Raw genomic sequence first — 23,343 nt, forward strand, 5'->3', positions numbered from 1 at the left:
TGCATTTTAAATAAAAGGACACATTCTACTCATGTAAAAACACGCGGGCCGGATTTAGAAGGCGATTGGGCCAGATCCGGCCCTCGGGCCTTAGTTTGCCTACCTGTTCTATATGGGCTCTTGGATACCCCATAAGGGAAAGGGAGTAGTTTTTTCTTATAGCACCCCTTTTTAAAAAAAGTAAGTTTCCAGTCCTCGTGGTTCTGAATAAAAAGAGCCGATTTGCATAGGAAGCTGCCTTATACGGAGTCAAGACTGGAGGACTGCTGCTGTTCAAAACTGCCCCCTACCCTGCTGACATCCATAGAACCAGACTTGCATTCTGGCCATCATTGCACAGCAAAGAAGATAATTGGAGGTTGGTTGGGGTCTTGGGAGTTTTGTGTCGTTCTCCATCCTCCTCTCCTTATTCTCAACAGGCTAAACAATGCAAAAGAAGCAAGTGTCTATAAGAAACGAGCCTGATACAGTTAGCTGGCAGGAAGGCAATAAGCCCAATAATTCTGCTTAAGGCCTCATCCGTAAAAAAAGCCTGCTGGATCAGGCCAGTGCCGTATCTGGTCCAGCATTCGGTTCTCACCATGGCCAGGCAGAGGCGTATGGGAAGCCCACAAACAGGATCTGAGCACAACAGCACTCCCTGCCACTTGTGTTTCCCAGGAACTGGCATTCAGAAGCATTCTTGCCTCTGACAGCAGAGAGAGAACAGAGCCATTGTTGTTGGAAGCCATTGATAGCCTTCATCTAATTTAAAGCCATCACTACTTCTTGGGAGGAGCATATTCCACAGTGCAACTGTGTCGTATAACTTATGGAGGACTAGAACCTTGCGGTGCCCATTTTAAAGTGAATTCTGGGGTTCCCAGGAATCTCACAAAACGTGTCACGTTTTCAACTGTGTTGCTGCCTTTTGTTACTGAGCCAGAAGTGGAACATATCCATGCATTGAACGTTATCTTGAGCATTAACGTATCCCACTTCTGGTTTGCATTGAAATCTGAAACAGGCCAAAAACCCACTTGTTTGGGCTTAAAAGATCGTTAGCTCGCCTGTCCCCCCCCCCCCCGGTGTAGAGATGGATGCCTTTATCCACCTTTTCTTTCCCTGTGTTTTCTGCCTGACCTTTTAAAGATTCTCTGCTGATATAGATGGGGTGGATTAAACTAATCATAAAATGATGAAGGGAAGCCTGCAACGCTCATTGATTTCGTCTGAAATTAACTGTAGTACAATAAGTCTTCCTAATGGCATTCTGTGTTGCGCTCCAAAGCGAGTTCCAGCTTCCTCCTATTCTCAAACCCCCCCCCCCACCCTCCGTAATTTATCTTGCCCCTCCCCTGGCATTCTTGATGAAGAAAGTATTGCAACACCATCTACTCCCTTTCCAAAACAGAAGGCGGCTTACAATAATATGTCAGAGCCAGTCTAAAGGCTTCTCCACCCCCCCTTGATTACCAGGATTTAAGACAGGCCTGAGGGTGGGGCAAGTGTGGCCCTCTGGGCTTCTCTGTCTAGCCCTCTGAACTTCTTGAAACACAACCCACTGACCCAGCTTCGCAACCTCCTTGAGTGTTTTTGCCTGGCTGGAAAGTGTGCATTCTGATAGTGCCTCTTGCTCTTGCCTTAATGGAGGACACAGGGCAATGTGTGAATGTCTGCAGCCTTTGCTGTGCAAAGGTAAAAATTAGGTTTGTTGCCCCACCCATGTTCGCCTCTGGTCCCACCCAACACCTTGCATGTGGCCCTCAAAAGGTTGTGCAGAAGGGAATGTGGCCCTTACCACTGAAAAAAATATATATTTCCCATTGTGTGTTTTCAGTAGTCTCAAAGCTTTTGCTGAGTAAGGGAGCTTTTCAAAGAAGGAGATACAAATAGCAGTTCTTGAGCTTGAGGAAGAGCCAGAGGTCAGGGATGGAGCGTCTGCTTTGAATGCAGAAGGTCCCTGGTTCAATCCCCAACATCTCTTGGAAGGGCTGTGACTGTAGTCTTTGTCTGAAACCCTGGGGAAATCCTGCCAGCCAGGGTTGGTTATATACTGAGCCATTGGTAACCTGACACTGCATTATTCTGGTTTAAAAACCGCTTTGAGGTTTCATTCAAAGTTACTTTATGCTATATAGATTTGAGGAAATAAATAAAGAAGCCGAGCCAGGAATGGTGCGCTACTGCTGGTGTGGGAGGGGAGGGTGAAATTCATGGTTCCGATTCTCATTCCTGAGTTCAGAAGCTGGGTAAGATCCGTTGGGAGTTTTGGCGAATTCATTCCAGTGGTGTGCAGAAAGAAATGATCTGGCAAGACTGCTGGTTGAAGGGACGAGGGACGCTTGATATTTATTGTTCGTGGCCAGCAAAGCCATTCTAAGTATAGGAGCCAAGATGTTAACACTAGAGCCTGCTAACTTATGCGGACTGAGCCTGGGGAAGAAGCAGGAAGGAAGTAAAGTCTAGGCGAGAAGGAACAGCAGGTTGGCATTCTTTTCTGTCTCCCCCGCCCCACAGGATGGTTGTTCAAACCCAGTCTGAGAATTCCACAATCTCCTATTGCTCTTTTCAAAAAGCAAAACCAAACATGGCTTCCTCTCTCTTCATTTGCAGCTCCTCAGGGAACTTATTGAACGTAAAACCAGCTCCTTGGACCCCAACGACCAGGTGGCAATGGGCAGGTAAGCGGCCTGTTTTTGTCTGGCTTGAAACATTGCACAAAGGGCAACACGCTGCTGGCTTGCGCAGGGTAGTGCAATGAATACTCAAGTTTTGAGTCTGAATTGTAATGTTTGCAAAAAGGCAAGGGGATAGGTGGGAAGTGATTTGTGTTTATTACACCACGTATGTGTGTGCCGAAGATATTTGGAGGAGACTGAATTGGAGGGAAGGGGGGTGGACAGGAGGCAGGGAATGAAAATTCTTCCTGCTAGTTACGCACATTTTTATTTTTAAGCTGGAAGCTGGCATTGCCTTCACCTGATTTACTTGTCGGGGAGCCCGGCATCGCAGGGTGGGGTGGGGTGGAATCTCAAAATCCAATTACCACAATCTTAATATAATCTTAATTACCGCAATCTATTTTATTGTAAAGTCAGATAAATGTACAATGTAATCACCACTTAAGTGCGGGAGTTTTTTGGGCTGCCTCCTGTTTAAATGATAGCAGAGCCTTGTTTCCATAATATTCCAGACATACCACCAAATAAACAAAAACAAAACACCACCAGGCAATATTTTAACAAGGATGAAAACCGTTTCACCGATGCGCCTGAGCTTTTTTTTTAACGCATCAAACAGCTTATGGGCAGTGATTTGTATGCAACCAACTCCAGCTCAGTTTTTATTTAGTGTTTTTTTTTTGGGGGGGGGTGCACGCATCCATCCTGTATGTATGTGGCTGCATGCACACGATAACTTTTAAAGCGCTTTCAGAGCACACACACACACACACACAGCCCCCCAAATCCTGGGAACTGTAGTCCCCCCGAGCTATAATTCCCAGCACCCTTAAACTACAGTTCCCAGGATTCTTTGAGAGAGGAAATGTACTTTTAATGTGCTTTAAGGGTATGGTGTGTTCGCAGCCAGAGGTTCTTTCCTAACTCTCATTATTGTGTCAAACCCCCCCCCCCCCTTTAATGTTCTTCCAAATTTTAACTGGCGGCTGTTTTCCAAATGTGTAACATTCATTAACCAGATTTAGAAATGTTGCTGTGTGTGGTGATGGGGTGTGTGTGTCGCTTTTTAACAAAGCCTTTTTCTAAGCACCGAACTGTAGATAGAAACAGGGTTTTGCCCCTTAGCTCTACATTTGACTCTGGGGATGCAGAAAATGGGCGCTTAGGCAGCTTTAAGGCCATCGTATTTTTAGCTCTGCTGCCATTCTGGCCTTCCTGCAGAGCCTCTGCTGCTAATACAGGTGGTGCAAGTTCCTTCCTGGTCCCTCAGCTTGTCCAGGGGCTTCCAGTACCTTTGGGTACCTCCTATGATGGTCTCTGGAAATATCCCCTCAAAAGTCCTCCATCCATGAGAGGCTGTTTGCTCTTCCCGCTCGGTTCGTGTTTGCACTGGCTCAGTGTCTCTGGCAATGACCCTCCCTCTCCCCTTACACATGCCCAAATTTTACTGGGTGCCAGTGTTCGAATAAGCCTAGTGGCAGCTGATATGGGTGCTTTTCTCCCATTGATGGGGGCCCTGGGGGCTGATTCTTTAAATTATTATTTAAATTTATCACCAGCCCTACATCCTAAGGTCCCAGGGTGGTTTGCAGCACTAATACACAGTATGGAGAACAGATTAAAGCAACTTACAATCAGAAAACTTACGTGGGTCCTAGAAATATACACCAGGCCAAGGTGAAGAAGTGCATCTTCAGCATTCGCCCAAAAGCTGATGTCCCCACTCTCTTTCAAGGAACCTTAACAATTACTGCAATTTCCTCCCCCCGCTTCCTTAGGCAATGGCTGGCTATCCAGAAACTGCGGAGCAAAATCCGGAAGAAAGTGGACAAAAAGGCCAGCAAAGGAAGGAAAATTCGGTGAGTACATTAGGCTGCCTTGTCTTTTCTTGCCAGATCGCTTTGCACCATACATGCCCGTTTGACTCTTTTGGTCAGCCAAACTGGCACTGGTGCATATTCCTTGTTCCACACTTGTAAGAAATCAGTCTTTTAGACTTTGGAACTCCTTGCCTGTTGACATAAGGAAGGTGCCTTCCCTGTATTTTTTTTTTGGTGTCTGCCAAAAAAAGCATTTTTGTTTAGGTAAGCCTGTCCAGGCATGTAGAAGCCGGCCTGTGCTTTAATCTGCTTTTAGCTTATTGTTGATTTCAATTTTTTTGGTATGTTTTAAATACTTGTTTTTAACTGGTTTCTTAAAAAATATAAATACTGATATCTTTATTCTTTTGTAAACCGCTTTGAGGTTTTATTACAATCAACTGGCATATGCCATATTTTTCCGTCTATAAGACGCCCCCTGTTTTGGGGGATTCCAAATTAAGAAAACACCCCTCAGCACTGCCCGTGTATAAGACGAGCCCCAATTCTAAACCTCCTTTTTTTGGTTTAAAAACCCCCTAGTCTTATACATGGAAAAATATGGTAAATATTGTGAAAGAAAAACAAACAAACAAACCTCGGTCTATGGTGCTGGGCCAGTTGTAGCTCACCCTCCCACCCCACTCTGTGGGACCTGACTGCCTTCTTAGCTTCGAGTTTTATTTATTTGTTTCTTACACAGCCTTACTTAGAATCATAGAATCATAGAGTTGGACTATACTTCTTCTTGTATCGATAGGCAGAGGCTATCAAAGCAGTATACAGTAAAAAAAAGAAAAGGGATAAAATTGCGTTCACCATCAGAGGTGATGCGGAGGGTGGCAGCACAAGAACGGGGCCTTCTCAGTGGTGGTTCCCCATTTGGGGAATGCTCTGCCAAGGGAAGTTTGTCTGGCGCCATCATTGTTTGATCTGTCGCTGCTAGACTAAAATTCACGCCCCTGAGACTCGGAGCGGGAAGATGAGTGTTCATGTTTAGGGAAGCTTTTAATGTTTGATGGATTACTGTATTTTAATATTTTGTTGGAAGCTGCCCAGAGTGGCTGGGGAAGCCCAGCCAGATGGGTGGGGTATAAATATGTGTGTGTGGCTGCAAGGCAAGTGTGCATGGTTGCATTGCATGTATGTGCTCAGGTGGCCCACAATAGTTTCTCATGTTCCTAAATGTTTAAGCCACGACCCCAAGCATTACAGGCTAATAATACCAACACTTTTTTAAAAATTGAGCTTGGAAATGAATACCTAGCCAGACGAACTATTGGAGCAATGCATCCAGATCAGTTGTGGTTGGACTCGAACTCCTTGCATCCCTGACCGTTGGCCATGTTGGGGGGCTGATGGGAGCTGGAGTCCAGCAACACCTAGGGGGCTTCTTGGGTCAGCTACCACCGATTCACCTTTTTTATCCAGAGTTGTGCGTTGGAATAAATTTGAAGTACAAGATGCTTCTCTTTTGATGCACTGAAGCCAGAAAATCCACTGTACTGCCTTCCCTGCTGGTATGGTTTGGTTTTGGGGGTTGGAGGTAGGCGAGAGATGCACAACTTCAAGCACCCCTTTCTCGTGTGTGTGTGTGTGTGTGTGTGACCAAAACAATAAATCCCGTGCTCAGATGGGCACTTGATAGAAGTCAGCCGAGTGGGGCTGGGTCAGGCCTGGCATAGCAATTTTTAAGATAGATGTCATGAGATAATTTATGAAAAGAGGGTTGAGCTGCTTTGTTGGGCCTAAAAGCCTATAATTATTGACTATCAATATTCCTTCCTGTCAGCGTCGTACGCAACTGGGATATATTCATGACTCCGCCAGAGCCCCCTGACAGACATCGCACCACCCTGAGCTGGGCTCATAGAACCTTTCTATTATTATTATTATTATTATTTCTTCTTCTTCTTCCTTTTAGCCAAAGGGATTTAGAACAGTTTTTGTCTGTGGGATTATGTCTCTCTCTCTCTCTCCCCTCCCCCACCCCCGAGTTATCAAAAACCTAAGAGGGGGAGGGGAATGACCAGGACTGGATTTAGGTTTGATGAGGCCCTAAGCTACTGAAAGTAATGGGGCCCTTTATATGTCCAGCTGTCCTTTGTCAACAACAATTTGTCGCTGTTTTTTGTGTGTTGAATATATGCTATATGGTAATTTATGGACCTAATAGGTATCTAAAGCTATTGGCACACGTTGCCATGCAACCAGTGCATGCAGAATATAGGCACCCTATATATAGAAATGAGCAAACCAGTGATATTTTAGGGAGCAGGCTAGCAGCCGGCGCCCATTACTTACATCATAGACCGAGGTAAAGTTCGCAAACCAAGACACCATTTCCGGTTTTGCAGAGTTTGTAAACCAAATCGTTCTTAAACCAGACTGTTCTTAAACCGAGGTACCGCTGTATAGCGTTGAAGGGAAAGAGAGCTGGGGGGAGAAAGTGCTGGGGAGAGAAGGGGCCCTCTGACCTTCCCACCGCCGCCTTTGTATGGCTGGGATCTGATGCTCTGAATCGAAACCTCACGCGAGCGCAGAGTGTGCTCCTTCGCTTAGCTGCAGCGATTTCCGTGAAGGCGCAACAGCTTTGTGGGAGGACAGCAGCTCAGTAGCAGAACATCTGCTCTGCATGCAGAAGGCCCCATCTTCAGCCTCCAGTACAGCTGGGAATCGTTCCTCGCCTGAAACCCCTGCTGCCAGCCAGTGCAGGAAGTTCTGAGCTAGGCAGACCAGTGGTCTTGACTTGAGAATAAGGCTGCTTTCTGCTTTCATTTCCTCTATCTGAATAGTTACAACGCACCCTCCGTGTGTGTGTTTCTCTTCTCAGGTATCACGTCCACAGCAAGCTGGTCAGCTTCATGGCCCCCATTGACCATTCCACGATGACGGATGATGCCAGGTTAGTAAGCGGTTAATTACGCTTCTCGGAGGGCTTTGTGACAGCTTGATATTGACCTGTTCTTCAGGCTGTCACTGTCCCTGGTTCTTTGTATCAGTTAGCCATTTGTCACCGGCACAATGTGGGCCTTCTGTCGTGGCCGAGCCAGATGGGTGCGTTTCGCAGCTAGAATTGCACACTGCGTTTCTCTGCGGTTCAGGCCAGGCTCTGCCCTTGCCATTTGCTGCTCAGACACTTCAGCTATATCTTGCTTTGTCTGTGCTTTAAAAAAAGAAAATTTCCATGCAGTCAGATTGCACTGTTTTCAATGTCACCAAGAGTCATGACATACTGTAAAGGAGAACGCATTTGAGGCCCCATCTGCAGTATAAATTTAAAGACGTACCGTACCACTGTAGGCAGTCTTGGCTTCACCCGGAGAATTCTGGGAGCTGCAGTATGTTAAGGTCGGTTGGGGAGACCCCTGCTCCCGTTACAGGACTACAGTTCCCAGAGTTCCCTGGTCTGGTTGTTAAACTAAGGTTACCAGGTTTTTTTCAATGAATCCAAGGACACTTCATTGAAATGAGTCGAAATGATAGGATTTTGTCAGGGGACTGATTTGTAAATCCAGGGACTGTCCCCAGGAAACAGGGAATCTGGTAAGCTTATGTTAAACCACTCGGAGAAGCCAGAATGCAACCTACTATGTGTGAGCCAGTGTGGTGTAGTGGTTAAGAGCGGTGGACTCGTAATCTGGTGAACCAGGTTCGCTTCCCCACTTCTTCACATGCAGCTGCTGGGTGACCTTGGGCCAGTCACACTTCTCTGAAATCTCTCAACCTCACTCACATCACAGAGTGTTTGTTGTGGGGGGGGGGAGGGAAAGGAGATTGTTAGCTGCTTTGAGATTCCTTCGGGTAGTGATAAAGCGGGATATCAAATCCAAACTCTTCTTCTTCTACCATAGTGTGTTAAGATGAGCATCCTCTGCCCTGCTCACCACTGGCGTGCTGCCCCCAGAAGGTTGCCCGTGAGGCGTTGTGGCACTCGGGTTGCAAAAAAAAAAAAAAAAAAAAAGTTCCACTGCAATTTTTAGCTTAGCACAGACTTTAGTTTTGCACAGACCACCCATGGTTTCTTTCAGACATCCCCAACCTGGTGCCCTCCAGATGTTTTGGTCTGCGCTCATGCTTGTTTAATGTGTCATGGCATGGGAATGTGGCCTTTATTGCGGATGCAAGAGGCAAACATGGCTACTGTTTGGGAAGCTTCTTAAAAAAAAAGAAAGGATGTTTCTAAGTTTCACAGGAGGCTGAACTGTGTGCACCAGTTTCTGCTTGTAAATGATGCACAGGTGGACTGCATAGAGCCTGTTGTCCTCGGCTGTATTTCTGGGGACCACATTTTCTATGAGGCCAAGTTAATTTCGCAGCGTCCGATTCAAAACGGCTCCCAGAATTGCCCCCCTCCCCTTCCTTCCATATATTATTTTTTAAATTTTTTTTCCTTTTGCAATGCAAAACCTATATAAGCATGAAAGAGGGAAGGTAATGATAACGGCGCTTTCTTTAGTGCCAGTCGAAGGTAATTTCATTGTTTGCAAGTGTGAATTATGAGATTGAAAATGCAAATAATGCATTTCACAGCGGTGTGATCACGCACTGGGCTTCTCCCCCTCCCCCTTCCGTCATTTTGGAGGCTTGACCCCAAAATAAATAAAAACACCTCATGTTTATAGTGTGAAAAATCAGGCGCTGGGGGGGGGGTAGTGGGGGAAGCAGCAGCATGCTTACAGCCTATAAAATAGATTAATTGCCTGGTGGTGGGACTTTTGGAGGGGGGGAAGAGAAGATGCATTAAGGATTAAGGATGCAAAAGGAGTTGGGATGCTCACAGTTTTCTCCAACTCAGCAGACAATGGCTTGCAGGGTGAGGGAAAGCGCCTTTCTAGATTTGAATGCTGAGCTGGGACTTTGTGAAAAAGCAGTTTGGGGTGCAGATGGTGGCACAAGGGCTCTGGGTAGCCAAAGCAAGAGTCAGATATTCACTTGGAGGAGAGGGGGTCTGGCATTTCAAGGTCGCTACTGGTCTGGGATTGAAGGCATTGCGCAGAAAGCAGCTCTTTAAGGAAAACCTTGTTCGTCCACCTGCCTTGTCCTTTTGAGACTTTGGTAGCCCTGCATAACACCTCTTGAGAACTAGAAACTTGCTCTTAAATAAACAGGTTGTTTTAGTTCTCGCACCTGGCACCACATTCTGGGCTGCTTTGGGAGGAAAGGCAGGATATAAACTTAATGTTTAAAAGGATCGGTTCTGCACTTCCGTGGAATTGTGTCATATGGACACCCCGGAGGTATCCAGTAATTAAATTAAACCTGTGCTTTTTTTTTAGGATGCCAGATTCTGTACTAGGTATCCACTCTCCATGCAGAATAACCCTTTGCAATGGACCTTCTCTCATAAGTTCAAAGTTGTTGCAACATCAGTGGCTACCAGTCACAATGGCTATCCATGCTTCTGGGAACCAGTTGCTGGAAACCACAGGAGCTGAGAGTAGCCTTGCGCTGAGCTCCTTCTTCCCATAGGCATCTAGTTGTCCTCCGTGAGAACACAGGGCTCAGGGCGCCGGGTAGAGGTGGGTGGGATGCTCCTGGCACATGAAGGAGGACCGGGGCAAAGATTGTGCAGCCCCCCCCCCTTCTAATTGGTCCGGAACTAGAGCAATGTTTCTAAACTTGGCAGCGCCATTTAATGGCATCGTTAAAAGGGTTTCTCGTCGCTCCTTTCTTTATTAGCGTCTCCCTCTGTTCCTTATCAGACGGCGGGACAAACATAACTCATGGCACTGATTTTGATCTCTAGTTAAAGAGGATTACAGCTTTGCATTAACTTGGATTGACATGGTTTATAATTTGCCCGCTGATACAGATGTTGTCAGGGACACCCACACCATGTGTGCACGAACACGCTCAGGCACACCTGGCGCATTGCTGTCGGGAAAAGAACACTTGAACGCAGCACTTTTTTTAAAAAAAAACCACAACTTTTATTTTATCACACCTTTCCTCCAAGCAGCTCAAGGTGGCATACGTGGTTCTCTGTTGTTATCCTCACAACAATCATGTGAGCTGGGTTTGCTGTAGGTGAGAGGCAAAATCTAATTTATTGAAAGCAGCTTTGCCTGTTTAACAGCCTCCTTCACCCCCACTTTGATATTTTTTGGGGGGCCACAAATGCCAGGAGTAATAAGTCTACCCCAAACAATCTTTGTGGCTTTGGGGGCGCCAAGGACACATCTCTGCCTTGTAATCGTAGCACAGATTACATCAAATCTTATCGCTCTTCCTGCTCTTCCTGAAGGACTTGACTCCACTGTGCTAAATTCTTCTGATTCCAATGTCCAGACTCTGGTCCACATCATCACTGATCGATAGCATCCAGTGGCAAAACGGTGGCTGTTTTTCTGCGTTTGGGGACCTGATGTTTAGGGGTTTCCCCTAAAGCCGGTCCTGCTCAAAGTAGACCCATTGTTAATAGGCATGACTCACATCAGTGGTTGAACATAACCCAGCACAGAGAAGAAAAGTCACCTGAGCTTTCTGGCTTAGTAGTAGAGACTGCCGCCTTTTTTTGCATACTTCCTAATATTTTATCCCACCCTTCCTCCAGGGAACACGCCATACATAGTTCATCACCCCCGTGCCCCATCCACACAACAACCCTTTAAGGTAGGCTGTGTTGAAAGATAGCCATAGGCTCACTCTAACCACTGAGCTACGGTAGCCGGATGGTTCGGCGTTCTCCGCGGAAACTCTCACGAAGCAAAGTTAGGTGTAAGGCTGAAATACAGTGGTACCTCTGGTTACGTACTTAATTCGTTCTGGAGGTCTGTTCTTAACCTGAAACTGTTCCTAACCTGAAACACCACTTCAGCTAATAGGGCCTCCTGCTGCTGCCACGCCGCTGAAGCACGATTTCTGTTCTCATCCTGAAGCAAAGTTCTTAACCCAAGGTACTATTTCTGGGTTAGCGGAGTCTGTAACCTGAAGCGTCTGTAACCCGAGGTACCACTGTACTTAGGATGTTGGAATGCCTTAACATACCTCCTCTTGTTGGCCACCAAAAGTGGGCAGGCTATATGTGTTTTAGTCAGGGGTGGCACATTTCCCCAGACTAGGTTCCCGTCTTCTAAAAAGTGGGCTCTTCCTCTGGGTCAGTCACTGCCCGTCTTGCTGCGAGCTGTAGGAGGTTCCTCTAGGAAATCCGGGCATTAAAGGATTAATAGGTTTCTGTGACATAAGAGTTAGCAGGGGGGAAATCTTCACAAGTTCCTAGTCTTTTTACTCTGCGTACTTTGCACGTCTGGTATTAAAAACACTGAGTGGTTGGATTAGTGGGGGAATTTGGGTCTGGAGCTGTCAATCCCGCTATCTCTGCCAATACAAGAAGTTATCTTTTTGAAAGTTTACTTGGAGGGTCGTTTTAACCCCCAAATGTGCCCACCTGACCACTTCTTTCTGCGGTTCCTGGCATTTTCACGAGCTCCACATAAAGTTCGTTCTGCATTGGTGAGAAATTGGTATTATTAGTGTGGCAGCACCTATTATTATAATATACAATGGTACCTTGGTTCTCAAACTTAATCCGTTCCAGAAGTCCATTCCAAAACCAAAGCATTCCAAAACCAAGGTGCCCTTTCCCACAGAAAGTAATGCAAAATGGATTAATCCGTTCCAGACTTTTAAAAACAACCCCTAAAAGAGCAATTTAACATGAATTTTACTATCTAACAAGACCATTGATCCATAAAACGAAAGCGATAAACAGTGTACTGCAGTCACACAATCAATCAATCGGTAGCTGACCTGGGTTCCACACAGTCACAAAAACAAAACAAAAAAGCCTCAAAAATAAAAACGAAAAATAAATAGCACAAACAGACAGACCTCAGCGTAACACTCAAAACGGAGCACGTTCGGCCTCCGAAAAAGGTTCGCAAACAGGAACACTTACTTCCGGGTTTGCAGGGTTTGGGTTCCAATTTGTTTGATTACCAAGGTGTTTGAGAACCAAGGTACCACTGTTATTATATTATGTTATATTGTATTGTATTATATTATATTATATTATATTATATTATATTATATTAATTGCATTGTTATTCTTTGGAACTCTCTGCGTATTGATATTAAGCAGATGCCTTCACTGTACTGTTATCGCCACCTGCTTCAAAAATTTTCAGTTTAGGTAAACCTACCTGGGCAATAAAGGGACGCGGGTGGCACTGTGGGTTAAACCACAGATCCCGTTGCTCGGTCCCTGCTCCTGCCAACCTAGCAGTTCAAAAGCACGTCAAAGTGCAAGTAGATAAATAGGTACCGCTCCGGCGGGAAGGTAAACGGCGTTTCTGTGCGCTGCTCTGGTTCGCCAGAAGCGGCTTAGTCATGCTAACCACATGACCCGGAAGCTGTACGCCGGCTCCCTCGGCCAATAAAGTGAGATGAGCAACGCAACCCCAGAGTCGTCCGCGACTGGACCTAACGGTCAGGGATCCCTTTACCTTTACCTGGGCAATGTAATTTTACATGTACGTTAGTTTTTAAAATCTGCAGATTTTATCTATATATTGGTAATTCCAATAGATTTGGAAGTCTTTTTATTGCTATATACGTACATATTGGGACACACACACACACACACACACACACACACAAATTAGGTAGGCTTGGAATGTACAGCTTTCTCCACTGTTCCTAAGCCCAGAGCTTGCCCCCCGCAATAGCTCCATTCATAGCCAGGCCTCCCCAAAAATCAGCTCCCCTCAAGCCTTTGCAATTGGAATGGCTGTAAATGTAGGCAATGCCCTGCAAAGCAAAATTTCCTGGACCTCTTTGGTTATGGAAATGTCCATTTAAAAAACAACGGCGAAGAAGTAAAATAAATAAAGCTAACCTGTTAAGAGAGGCAGGATGATTTGTTGCTTTCCCCCAGCAAGACAATTTGTCATCTCTTGCGTAGAACCTGTTACGAAACAGTCAAGCTGTGGAAGGGAAGAAACCATTCTAGGGCTGCGGAATATTAAAGTACACAAAAAGGACCTCCTCCTTGGCCAAAATACTATTTTTAAAAAAACTTTGTGTGGGTATGTGCTCTTTTTTGTGATTTATGTGTCCAAATTTGAGTTTGTTCTCTCTTTATTCACCCATCGGGGAAGCCGTAACTTCCTCAGCTCTGCATAGTTGACTCTGTGCTGCTTGTGGGGCTGAATGTGCTTCTTTTGCACGGTCCATTCTAGATTTCTAGGTCACAGGGGAGAGTATGCAGCAGCCGGGCGCCAAAGCCATGCCCTGTCAACAAGGGGGATTCCTTGACCCACCCCTCAGCTTCTAAGGGCGCCATTGTCCAAGGGAGATTCAGTCGCACACCACCAAATTCAGGTTGAGCAATTCCAGTTGATGGCGCGACTGGCCTCTTCCCCAAAAGATGGGGCTTCTTGGGATAAGGAAGGTGACAGGAAAATGAATCTGAAAAGCGTAGGAAATAACACACTTGCTTTGACGTAGCTGTCATCTAACCTTCCTGCACACCGAATGTGGTGAATGCTCAGTGGAACTCCCTGCCTGTTGATATCAGGCAGATGCCTTCGCTGTACCCTTTTCGGCACCTGCTAAAAACTTTTTTGTTTTGTTAGTTACGTAGAAACTTAGAATGCTGATTCGTGTTTTATTCAGTTTTTAGTTTATTGTTGATTTTAATTTTTTGAGTGTTTTAAATTGTTGTTGTTAATTCTTTTTATCAATATAGTTTTACCTTCTTTGAAAACCACTTTGAGGTTTTTTGGTTTTTTTTAAACAATTCAGCAGTGTTGGATTTTATGAAATAACTAACTAACAGGAAGGGCCGTAAGATTCAATTGCCACATCCTTTGGGGTGTATCTTCACAGAATTATTATTATTATTATTATTATTATTATTATCATCTTCATTATTAATAATCTCCATTATTATATATAATATAATAATTATTATATTAACTGAGGTGTCTCCTTTCACTTAAACCTCAAGGCGAGGTTTACACCTTAAATCTCCTGAAAATAGGTTTAAAAACAATTTTTAAAATGTATAAAGTTAGGTCTCAAAGCAATAGGATTAAGCACTTAAAGCAGATTCCCCCCCCCCGCCCCCAATCGCATTGGAATTGCTTGTCAAAACAAAAATGTCTTCAGTTGTTTCCAGAAAAACTATCTGTGGACAGACACCTGTCGCAATGCTCAGTAGGGGTGCTTGTTCCACAGACCAGAGGTATAGCTGCACAGTGGGCCAAAACTTTGCTTAAAAAAAGAAGAGTGACAGCTGATTTCTGCACTCACTACTAAATTCCGCTGAGCGCAGAATTGTGGAATCTTCTCTCAGAATCTTGTTGATCATTGCTTCTTCTGCTGCTGCTGCTGCGCTCCTAGGTTTCTGCAGAAATGGAGTCACGAAGGAATCTGGTGTTTTACAAGTCTGGTTGCCTGCCTTAAGACCAGTGCCCTTACGTAGCTGAGCCTGCCCTCTTTTGATCATGTTTCGGGGGAGGCCAATAAGCCTCACCCCCATGGAGAAGGACGAAGTATATACAGGCCACAGAAGGAGAGACCATAGATCAGTGAGAGTTTCTGACTCTCAATTATTATTTTAACAATGACGACAGCGAAAAGACTTCCCTTGCCACCACCCACAACCAGCCTTGGCAGGGAATTACAGCTCAGTGAGGAGAATAGGGGTCTCCTAACGACTCTCAACACCCTTAGCAAACTACAGTTCCCAAGATTCTTCATGGGGAGCCTGTTTAAAGTGATGTAATGCTGCTTTAAATGTATAGGGTAGTTGTAGCCACAGTGAACCCACCCAAAAGGGACGCTGGGGGCCGGATTAAGAGCATTCCACCCACCCCCACAACTCAGGGTAGTGGGGTGAAAGAAGCCATTGCTGTCCATGGCCGTCATTTGCACAGCTGGGTATGAAGAATCCCTCCCCCCCCTACATTTCCCACCATTGCTGCCTGTCTGAAAACCTTGTAAATCTCGATCTTACCTCGGGAGGAGACCTGTTGGAGGTCACCCTTCGGGATTCCATGGCATTTATTCCATTTTAACGTCTTTCCCCTGTTAAGTTCCGCATAGAAGCCGCTTCCTTGAACTGTAGTGGAATATCATGCAAGTTTTGTGCTTGTTTCCGTGTTACTTTCCTTCCAGGGAAAATCCCGTTTGCAAACAATATGGAAATGAGTTCTAAGCTTGCACTCATTGTGTGAAAGATAGTGTGGAAATTGACCGTTTGGGAAATTAAATAGAATAAACCACCATGACGTTAAATAGAACAAACCACCATGTAAATGCAGCCTAAGAGCAGGGTGGGGTGGAGGTCTAAAAAGTGGGTGTTGTTGGAGAGCCCCCTATCCTGACCTGGGGAGAAAGAGAAACTGCTGCAGGCTAGCTACTGGTTAATTTCTGGCCTGGTATAATTGTTATTGCCCACATTCGCTGGTGTGGTTTCTATATTGTGTGTGTGTGTGTGCCCTTTTCCTGAAGTTTTGTCGGTTAAACGAGGGTGAGATTGCCCCCTAGTGCTCACTCTCTCCTTTTTTTATAATGCCATCGGAGATACTGAGAATGTGGGCGGCTTAAAATAAATGCAGCTGCATTTGGCCTTGTTTTGATAGTTATTTTTAAACCATGGAATGGTTCACTTCTGCAACACTTTGCCCTGTTCCCTTTGGGGACCAAACCATTGCCGGCCCTTGGTTTTGTTCTCATTGGCATGTGGGCACACGAAAAGCTCCAAGCTCACCTTGCGTTTGGAGTTGCATGACCTCAAAATCCCATATCAGGAGCGGGGAAGAGAGTACCCTGAATTCTGTGACCCGCATAAGTCATGCAGATTTACTTTACACCAGCTGCTGGGAATCTCAAGTGGGGAGAGTTGTTGCTGTTTGCGCTTTGCATGCAGAATCCTTTGCAAGCAGAAGGTCCCAGGTTCAATCCTTAGCATCTCCAGGTAGGACAGGGAATATCCCCTTGTCTGAAAATCCTGGAGAGCCATTGCCACTCTCTGTGTACTATAGCAAGCTAGATGCACCAACAATCTGACTCCATATACAGCTAACTCCTGTGTATCTATGCTGCGGACTAACCATCCATTTAGAACAACACCCTTGCATGCAGAAGGACTCTGGTGGCGCTGTGGTCTAAACCACAGAGCCTCTTGGGCTTGCTGATCGGAAGGTCGGTGGTTTGAATCTGCACAACGCTGCTTCCAACTTAGCAGTTCGAAAGCACGCCAGTGCAAGTAGATAAATAGGTACTGTTCCGGCGGGAAGGGAAACAGCATTTCCATGTGCTCTGGTTTCCGTCACGGTGTTCCGTTGCACCAGAAGCGGTTTAGTCCTGCTGGCCACATGACCCGGAAATCTGTCTGTGGACAAACGCTGCCTCCCTTGGCCTGAAAGCGAGATGAGCGCAGCACCCCATAATCGCCTTTGACTGGGCTTAATCATCCAGGGGTCCTTTACCTTTACGCAGGAGGTCCCAGGAACAAACCTCGTCATGTCTAGGTCAGGCTGCAAAAGTCCCCCAGTCTGAAATCTTGGAGGGCTGCTGCTGGTCAGTGTTGACAGTGCTGTGCTGACTGCATGAGGCAACTTCCTGTGCTGCTACGACTGGGGGCACTTGTTTCCCTTCTACACCAAGAAAATCACCCCCCCCCCCATTTAAGCGGGATGGGCATGCGCTGACCCACCTGCACCAATTCTTTTTCCTAAATCAGGGTGGCGTTTCTTTCTTATGCAAATATCCTAATTACAGCGCATAATATTTACAGTCTCCTCGACCTCATTCTCAGATTTGATCTCTTTTTTCTACCTCCTATCAGTTTCCCTTTGACTTTTATAGGGGACAGGTTTCTGTCTGTGGGAGAGGTGCAGAATTCCAGCTGCACCCTAACTGCATCTAGCTGGCACCCTGCATTCCCCCCCCCCCACAAAAATCCTGCTCCCTTTCTAACGAAATACACAAATAATAAAGCTAAGGTACTTGCGTGTTTTATGGCAAATGGCCCATGATCACTCCCCCCCCCACACTCCATCCCTGCTCCAAAGCAAGGTTTTATGATAATATAGTAAAAATATTAAATTAGAAAATGCCTCACTAAGGGTGATAAAACCTTACCGTGGTAGAAATAGGTAATTATCCCCAGCTCAGCCTAAAATGACAGTTTAACAGAAATAAAAATGTTACTGCTCATTACTTGATTTTTGTAGGTAGCAATAAAGGGTAAGTTAAACTTTAATTCAGGGGAGACCCCTGTTTCGACCCCACACCCTCCTGCACGCTCTTACCTTGGGAGCGAGCGCTATTAATTACTCACTAGATGGACCACTCCTCGGCGCTCGGCTAATTTGAACGCCCTCCGTGTTTTCCGCAGAGCCTTTCGGGCAAACTGTCCAGCCGGCCCAGATTGATGCTCTTCCCCTCTCTGGCTTCTGGTCTGACTATTAATAGAAATGGCCTCTCGAGTCGTACGGAGACAAGGAACGTTAGAGAAGCAGCATTTCGCCATGTGCTTGACCTTAAGGAGTCGGGGCTGTGCGGAAAGCTGCTCTCCTACAGTTAAATCGAAAGCTAGTGGAGCAGGAAGATGCCATCTAGCTCAGGAGTGCAGACACTGACTGGCAGTGGCTGTCCCATTCCCAGCCCTACCTGGAGACGCTGGAAGTTGAGCATGGGGTCTTCTACACACAAAGCAGGTGCTCTACCCCTGAGCTTCAGCTCTTCTGCTAAAAATAAAACGATAAATAAAAATTCCGGTCCTCATCGTCTGAGCTAATAGGAACATAGGAAACTGGCTTAGACCGATGGAGACCATTGACCTGTCCAACTTAGTATTGATAAGCCCACGCAGTAGCCCAGGCTTCCTCAGCCTCGGCCCTCCAGATGTTTTCGGCCTACAACTTCCATGATCCCTAGCTAGCAGGACCAGTCGTCAGGGATGATGGGAATTGTAGTCTCAAAACATCTGGAGGGCCGAGGTTGAGGACTGTAGATCAGTGCTTTCCAAACTTGGGTCTCCAGCTGTTTTGGGGCCACAACTCCCACCATCCCTAACTATCAGGACCAGTGGTCAGGGATGATGGGAACTGGAGTGCAAAAACAGCTGGAGATCTAGCACTGATCTAGATACACAACTCCATAAGCATTTTAGGTACACAGCGTTTGAGATTTGGTGTCTTGTTCCTGTGGCTGTGACTCTCCAGAAATCCTGGAATCTTTTTTGGTTGTCTCATTTGCTGAGCAGCAGAGATTTGAAAACTTCTCAGCCGAGTCTGTTTGGGAAGTGTTATTTACTTCGTAGCATCTGATCGTGATGTTTGTTGACATCAAGTGTTCTCACCCTTGTCTAACCAGCCATGAGGATTAGCAACTTGACCGTGTGTAAAGATACAGGATTTCTGAGCTTGATGGTGGTTGTGTTAAAATACACTAATTCTGAATATACATATATATACCATACACACACATATCTATACACATAATATACTAATATAGATACTTTTGGCTGTTCCTTAGCCAAACCTTTCTGTTGTCGCAGGTTTCAGATATATGAACTTATATTTATATTTATTTATAAGTATATTTATATACTTATAAGTATATTTATTTATGAATCATAAAAATGAATCATAGCCTAATTTTGTCTGTGTGTGTGTTTGACAAAAGCCGTCCTGTTCCCGTTATCAACACCACTGTTGATAGTGGGCCCTATTAATTTGAGTCTTTTGTTGCTGGGCTGTTTTCATTCTCCCTTCCTTCCCCCTCCGGTTCTGTGTCAACCTCAAGGAAAAAAGAACAACATATATGAAAACTAAATTATAGTCCCACGCAGCCTGCCTGATTGAATCCTCCTTACACCACCGCGGTCTCATACATCCTATTAAAATATTCAATCTTGTTCTCTTCCTTGAAAAGCCTTGTATGGAAAGGGCAAACTTATAGGGGGAAGAAAAACCTCATTCCCCAGAGAGATGGAATCTAGCCCTGGCGCAGTATTTACATATTTCTGTGCCGCGCGAGAGTGGCACTACACAAGGTCTCCCCAGCCCTCGTGTTTATTAATAAAGATTGCCGAATGCATTTTTAATTATCTCGCAGCCTTTTCATTTGAAGCCGTGGATGATGGTCGCCGCTTGCTTCTTCTAAATTGACCTTGAAAAGTTGCTTTCGCCTTCCCCCTCTTTCTTGCCCCTCCTTTCCCTTAACCCTCGCGTCACCTCAGAACTAGACCGCTGCAGCACTCTCCTCCTGGGGCGGCCCTTGAAAGCTGTTCAGCTGGTGCAGAACATGGAGATCCTCCTCCCAACAGGGGTGGCCTTGCACCGGGGGCTCGGCATCTGCACATGCTCTGTGTCCTTCCCCAGGAACAGACTCATTCCCTTCCTGTGTCCCTCTTACCTGCAGGATCAGGTCATCTTCAGAAGACCTGTTTTGTGTTGGATGTCCATGTTCCCGCCAGTCTTGTCCTCCCAGCAGTGTCACCAAAGTTACAGAACTTGGTTTCCTGGGTGGCTAATATTGCAACTTGCTAGTTTTTAGAGAATGGGTCTGGCCCATTAGGGTGAATGGGGCTCTGACACCACCAGCCTCGAGGGTGGACAGTTGTCATCTCCATGTCTCCTTACTTGCAGTGAGTCTAGGGGGTGGCCCTGGCTTCCATCTTCCTCTTCCTCCTTAGCCCCAGTGTTTCCCTTGCAGAGCTCAATATGGAGGAGGCGGAGGAGGATGGAGACAAAACTAGAATTCTTTGCCTCCAGCTCTGCTTGTCATTGACTCTGCAGGTCCAGCGACGGTTGGGCTCCCAGTCCCACTGAGCACCAGCCACTATTGTGTAGGTCACTGGTTCTTAGACTTTTCCCCCCTGGGCCACCCTTTCAGAATAAAAATTTGCTCGTGCCACACCTAATGTTTAATTGATAAGAAATAACATTGGAAAACGAAGAGAAACATAGCCATCTCTCATGGATGCTTTAGCTGAGATTCCTGCATTGCTGGGCGAGGGGTGGTCCTGGAGCAGATGACCCTCTGGGTCCCTTCCAAATTTACAATTCCTTGATTCCTTGATTTATAACATAGTAAACAACTACAGTCGTACCTTGGATCCCAAATGCCTTGGCTTCTGAACAAATTGGCTCCTGAACGATTGAAACCTGGAAGTGACTGTTCCGGTTTTCGAACGATTTTTGGAAGCCGGATGTCCGACGGGGCTTCTGCGGCTTCTGTTTGGCTGCAGGAGCTTCATGCAGCCAATCAGAAGCTGCACTTTGGTTTCTGAATGTTTTCGACTTTCAAGGTACCACTGTACTTTATATGACCATGGGATACCCAAGAAGGATAAAACAATTCAGCTCCATACTATACTATACTATACTATACTATACTATACTATACTATACTATACACAACATGGAAATGTTCAAATGTTTCTTTGTCCTTGGATCTTCCTGCCACGTTTGCCATCCTCTCCTCCCGCAACAGTGTGGCGCACCCCATCCCTTGAGAACCACTGGTGTAGGCGGATGGAGCCATGTTCCAGAGAGCGCCTGGGTCCACTGAGTTGTATGTTTGTGCTTATAACTGCTGGCTGCTTCCAGCGGACAATTTTGAATCTTCCATTAGCCTATTTTGTTGCTTGGTGGCGCTGACATAAGCGAAAGTGTTGTTGCTTGAAAAGTAGGGTTTTCTTGGTCGCTTGTGATTTTCAAAGGTGCCCCCAGTCTCGAAAAGGCTGTGGACTCGTGTTCAAAGCTGACAAATGAAATTGAATAAAACGCTTGCGCTTTTCTGTTCTCTTTCTCTCTCTCCCCCTCCTCCCCCACCCAGAACGGAACTTTATCGGTCCCTCTTTGGCAAATGGCCACACCTCGAAGGAGGCGACCACGCTTAGTGGTGGGTGTTGTGCTACCACAAGCTCTGAACCTTGGAGAGGGGAACGTCCACCACATTCGGACACTATCCATCGCTCTGCGACTTCTCCTGCTCCCTTCCCTTCCTCCCCTGTCAATGGAGATGTCTTTTCTTGAGCATAAAAAGGAGCACCCACCGAACTTGATCCAGTTGAGAAGCCCCCGGAGGTATCTCCACTTCCTTGGAGTCGGAATGTTCCTGGAAGCTAACCTCAAGGCTCACCCAACGCACGACGACCTCAGCGAAGATCGGCTCACACGTTGAAGTGCGTCTTGGAAGTGTTGGGCAACTGCTCTGCCAAACTGTGCTTTTCCTCCAAGTACATCAAGGGCATGAAACCAGCCACTTTACGGGCCTATGAGCAACCTGGAAGAGTGAGAAGAACTTCAAAGTTTCACGGTAGCCATCTCTGGTCAAATCTGGATGAAAGCAAACCATCGCACCCTGGTTCTCTGTACGAAGGACACTTCATAGGGGACCTTTGTAGCATCTTGTGTCCTTGAACTCCTTGACGGTGGTCAGAGACCCTGTGGAATGAAATCAGAATTAAAGAACAGTGTGTGTTTGTCTGTGTGTCACAACCGTGTTTGTGTTCCTGGGCAAAAGATTAACAGAGGGTACAGCACAACCGTTTTTGTTAGTGACACGCCCTTGAGTGAAACTTGATGGCTGTAACTATCCAATCATCTCCGTTCTGAGGAGACGTGATTTTAAAGTGGGAATGAAGGAAATAGAACACCAGAATAGTTGCCTATAGTCATGCCCTAAACGACCCTCTCTCTCTTCCCACAACTACCTTGCTGCTTTGCCTTGCCAGAGCAGCTGGGGCTGATGGGAATCGTAGTCCAAAACTTCTGGAGGGCAACCAGGTTGGGAATTAGGCTGTTCTAAACTCTCGGTAGGTCTGTTCTTAAATACTGCATGTGTAGCTCATCATCTGAGTGGTGGCTTCCAAGGAGACCAAAAGTGGAAAGCAACTAATAGAATGCTTTGGGTGATTTGTTCTTCCCTAAAGTAAAGGACGCGGATGGTGCTGTGGGTTAAACCACAGAGCCTAGGGCTTACCAATCAGAAGGTCGGCGGTTCGAATCCCCGTGACGGGGTGAGCTCCTGTTGCTCGGTCCCAGCTCCTGCCAACCTAGCAGTTCAAAAGCACATAAAAGTGCAAGTAGATAAATAGGTACCACTCTGGCGGGAAGGTAAACGGTATTTCCGTGCGCTGCTCTGGTTCACCAGAAGCGGCTTAGTCATGCTGGCCACATGACCCGTAAGCTGTATGCCGGCTTCCTCGGCCAGTAAAGCGAGATGAGTGCCACAACCCCAGAGTTGTCTGCGACTGGACCTAATGGCCAGGGGTCCCTTTACCTTTAAAGCACTCCCCTAAAGTATTTTTTGCTGATGGGGGATTTGTGGATTGCCTCTTCTGCCCCTCCCCCAGTTGAGAGATGCTCTTTGTTAGATTTACACCAGAACTAACCTCTACAGAGAGAAGATGATTCACTTGTTTTTATTCAGAAGGTCAAAAAAGCTGGAAATTAAATCCCTATAAAGTGGATTTATTAGCCTGCTGTGATCAATCTCCAGTGGAGATTATCTTGCATAAGTATCATGTGCATATGTATGTTACCTGTATTGATTGCCTGAGGTGTCTCCTCTGCAACCACCCCCCCCCCCTTTAAAACTGAATAAAACAGCTTTACAGAGCTGGCCACCTCATTTATTTATTCAGATGTTTCTAGGCTGCCTTTTTTTTTAAGGGTGAAATTCCCCCACATACAAAAGACAAAGCAACTATTTGTTTATTTTGTTTAACGAAAGGTATGTATATGCTGCTAGATTGCAAGGAAACCTTTAAGGGCATACAATAAATATTAAAAGTTTATCCATAAAGACAGTAAAAAATAAAGAATAACACTATGTTGTCCCGTTCTAATGTA

At 45.9% G+C, this 23,343-nt stretch overlaps 1 protein-coding gene across 1 annotated transcript in view; it reads left to right on the forward strand.

The window, feature by feature from the left end:
* AATF (apoptosis antagonizing transcription factor) overlaps window positions 1-21,973 on the forward strand; it is a 63,171-nt gene extending 41,198 nt beyond the window's left edge. The window contains exons 9-12 of the mRNA XM_080982989.1: window positions 2,596-2,663; window positions 4,442-4,522; window positions 7,356-7,427; window positions 21,323-21,973. Of these exons, the coding sequence (XP_080839115.1) occupies window positions 2,596-2,663; window positions 4,442-4,522; window positions 7,356-7,427; window positions 21,323-21,386 (285 nt within the window). The 3' untranslated portion in view covers window positions 21,387-21,973. The remainder of the gene's footprint in view (window positions 1-2,595; window positions 2,664-4,441; window positions 4,523-7,355; window positions 7,428-21,322) is intronic.
* The last annotated feature ends 1,370 nt before the right edge of the window (window positions 21,974-23,343 follow it).

Source organism: Podarcis pityusensis (genome assembly GCF_964106645.2).
Source record: "Podarcis pityusensis genome assembly, chromosome: 15".
Taxonomy (NCBI): Eukaryota; Metazoa; Chordata; class Lepidosauria; order Squamata; family Lacertidae; genus Podarcis; species Podarcis pityusensis.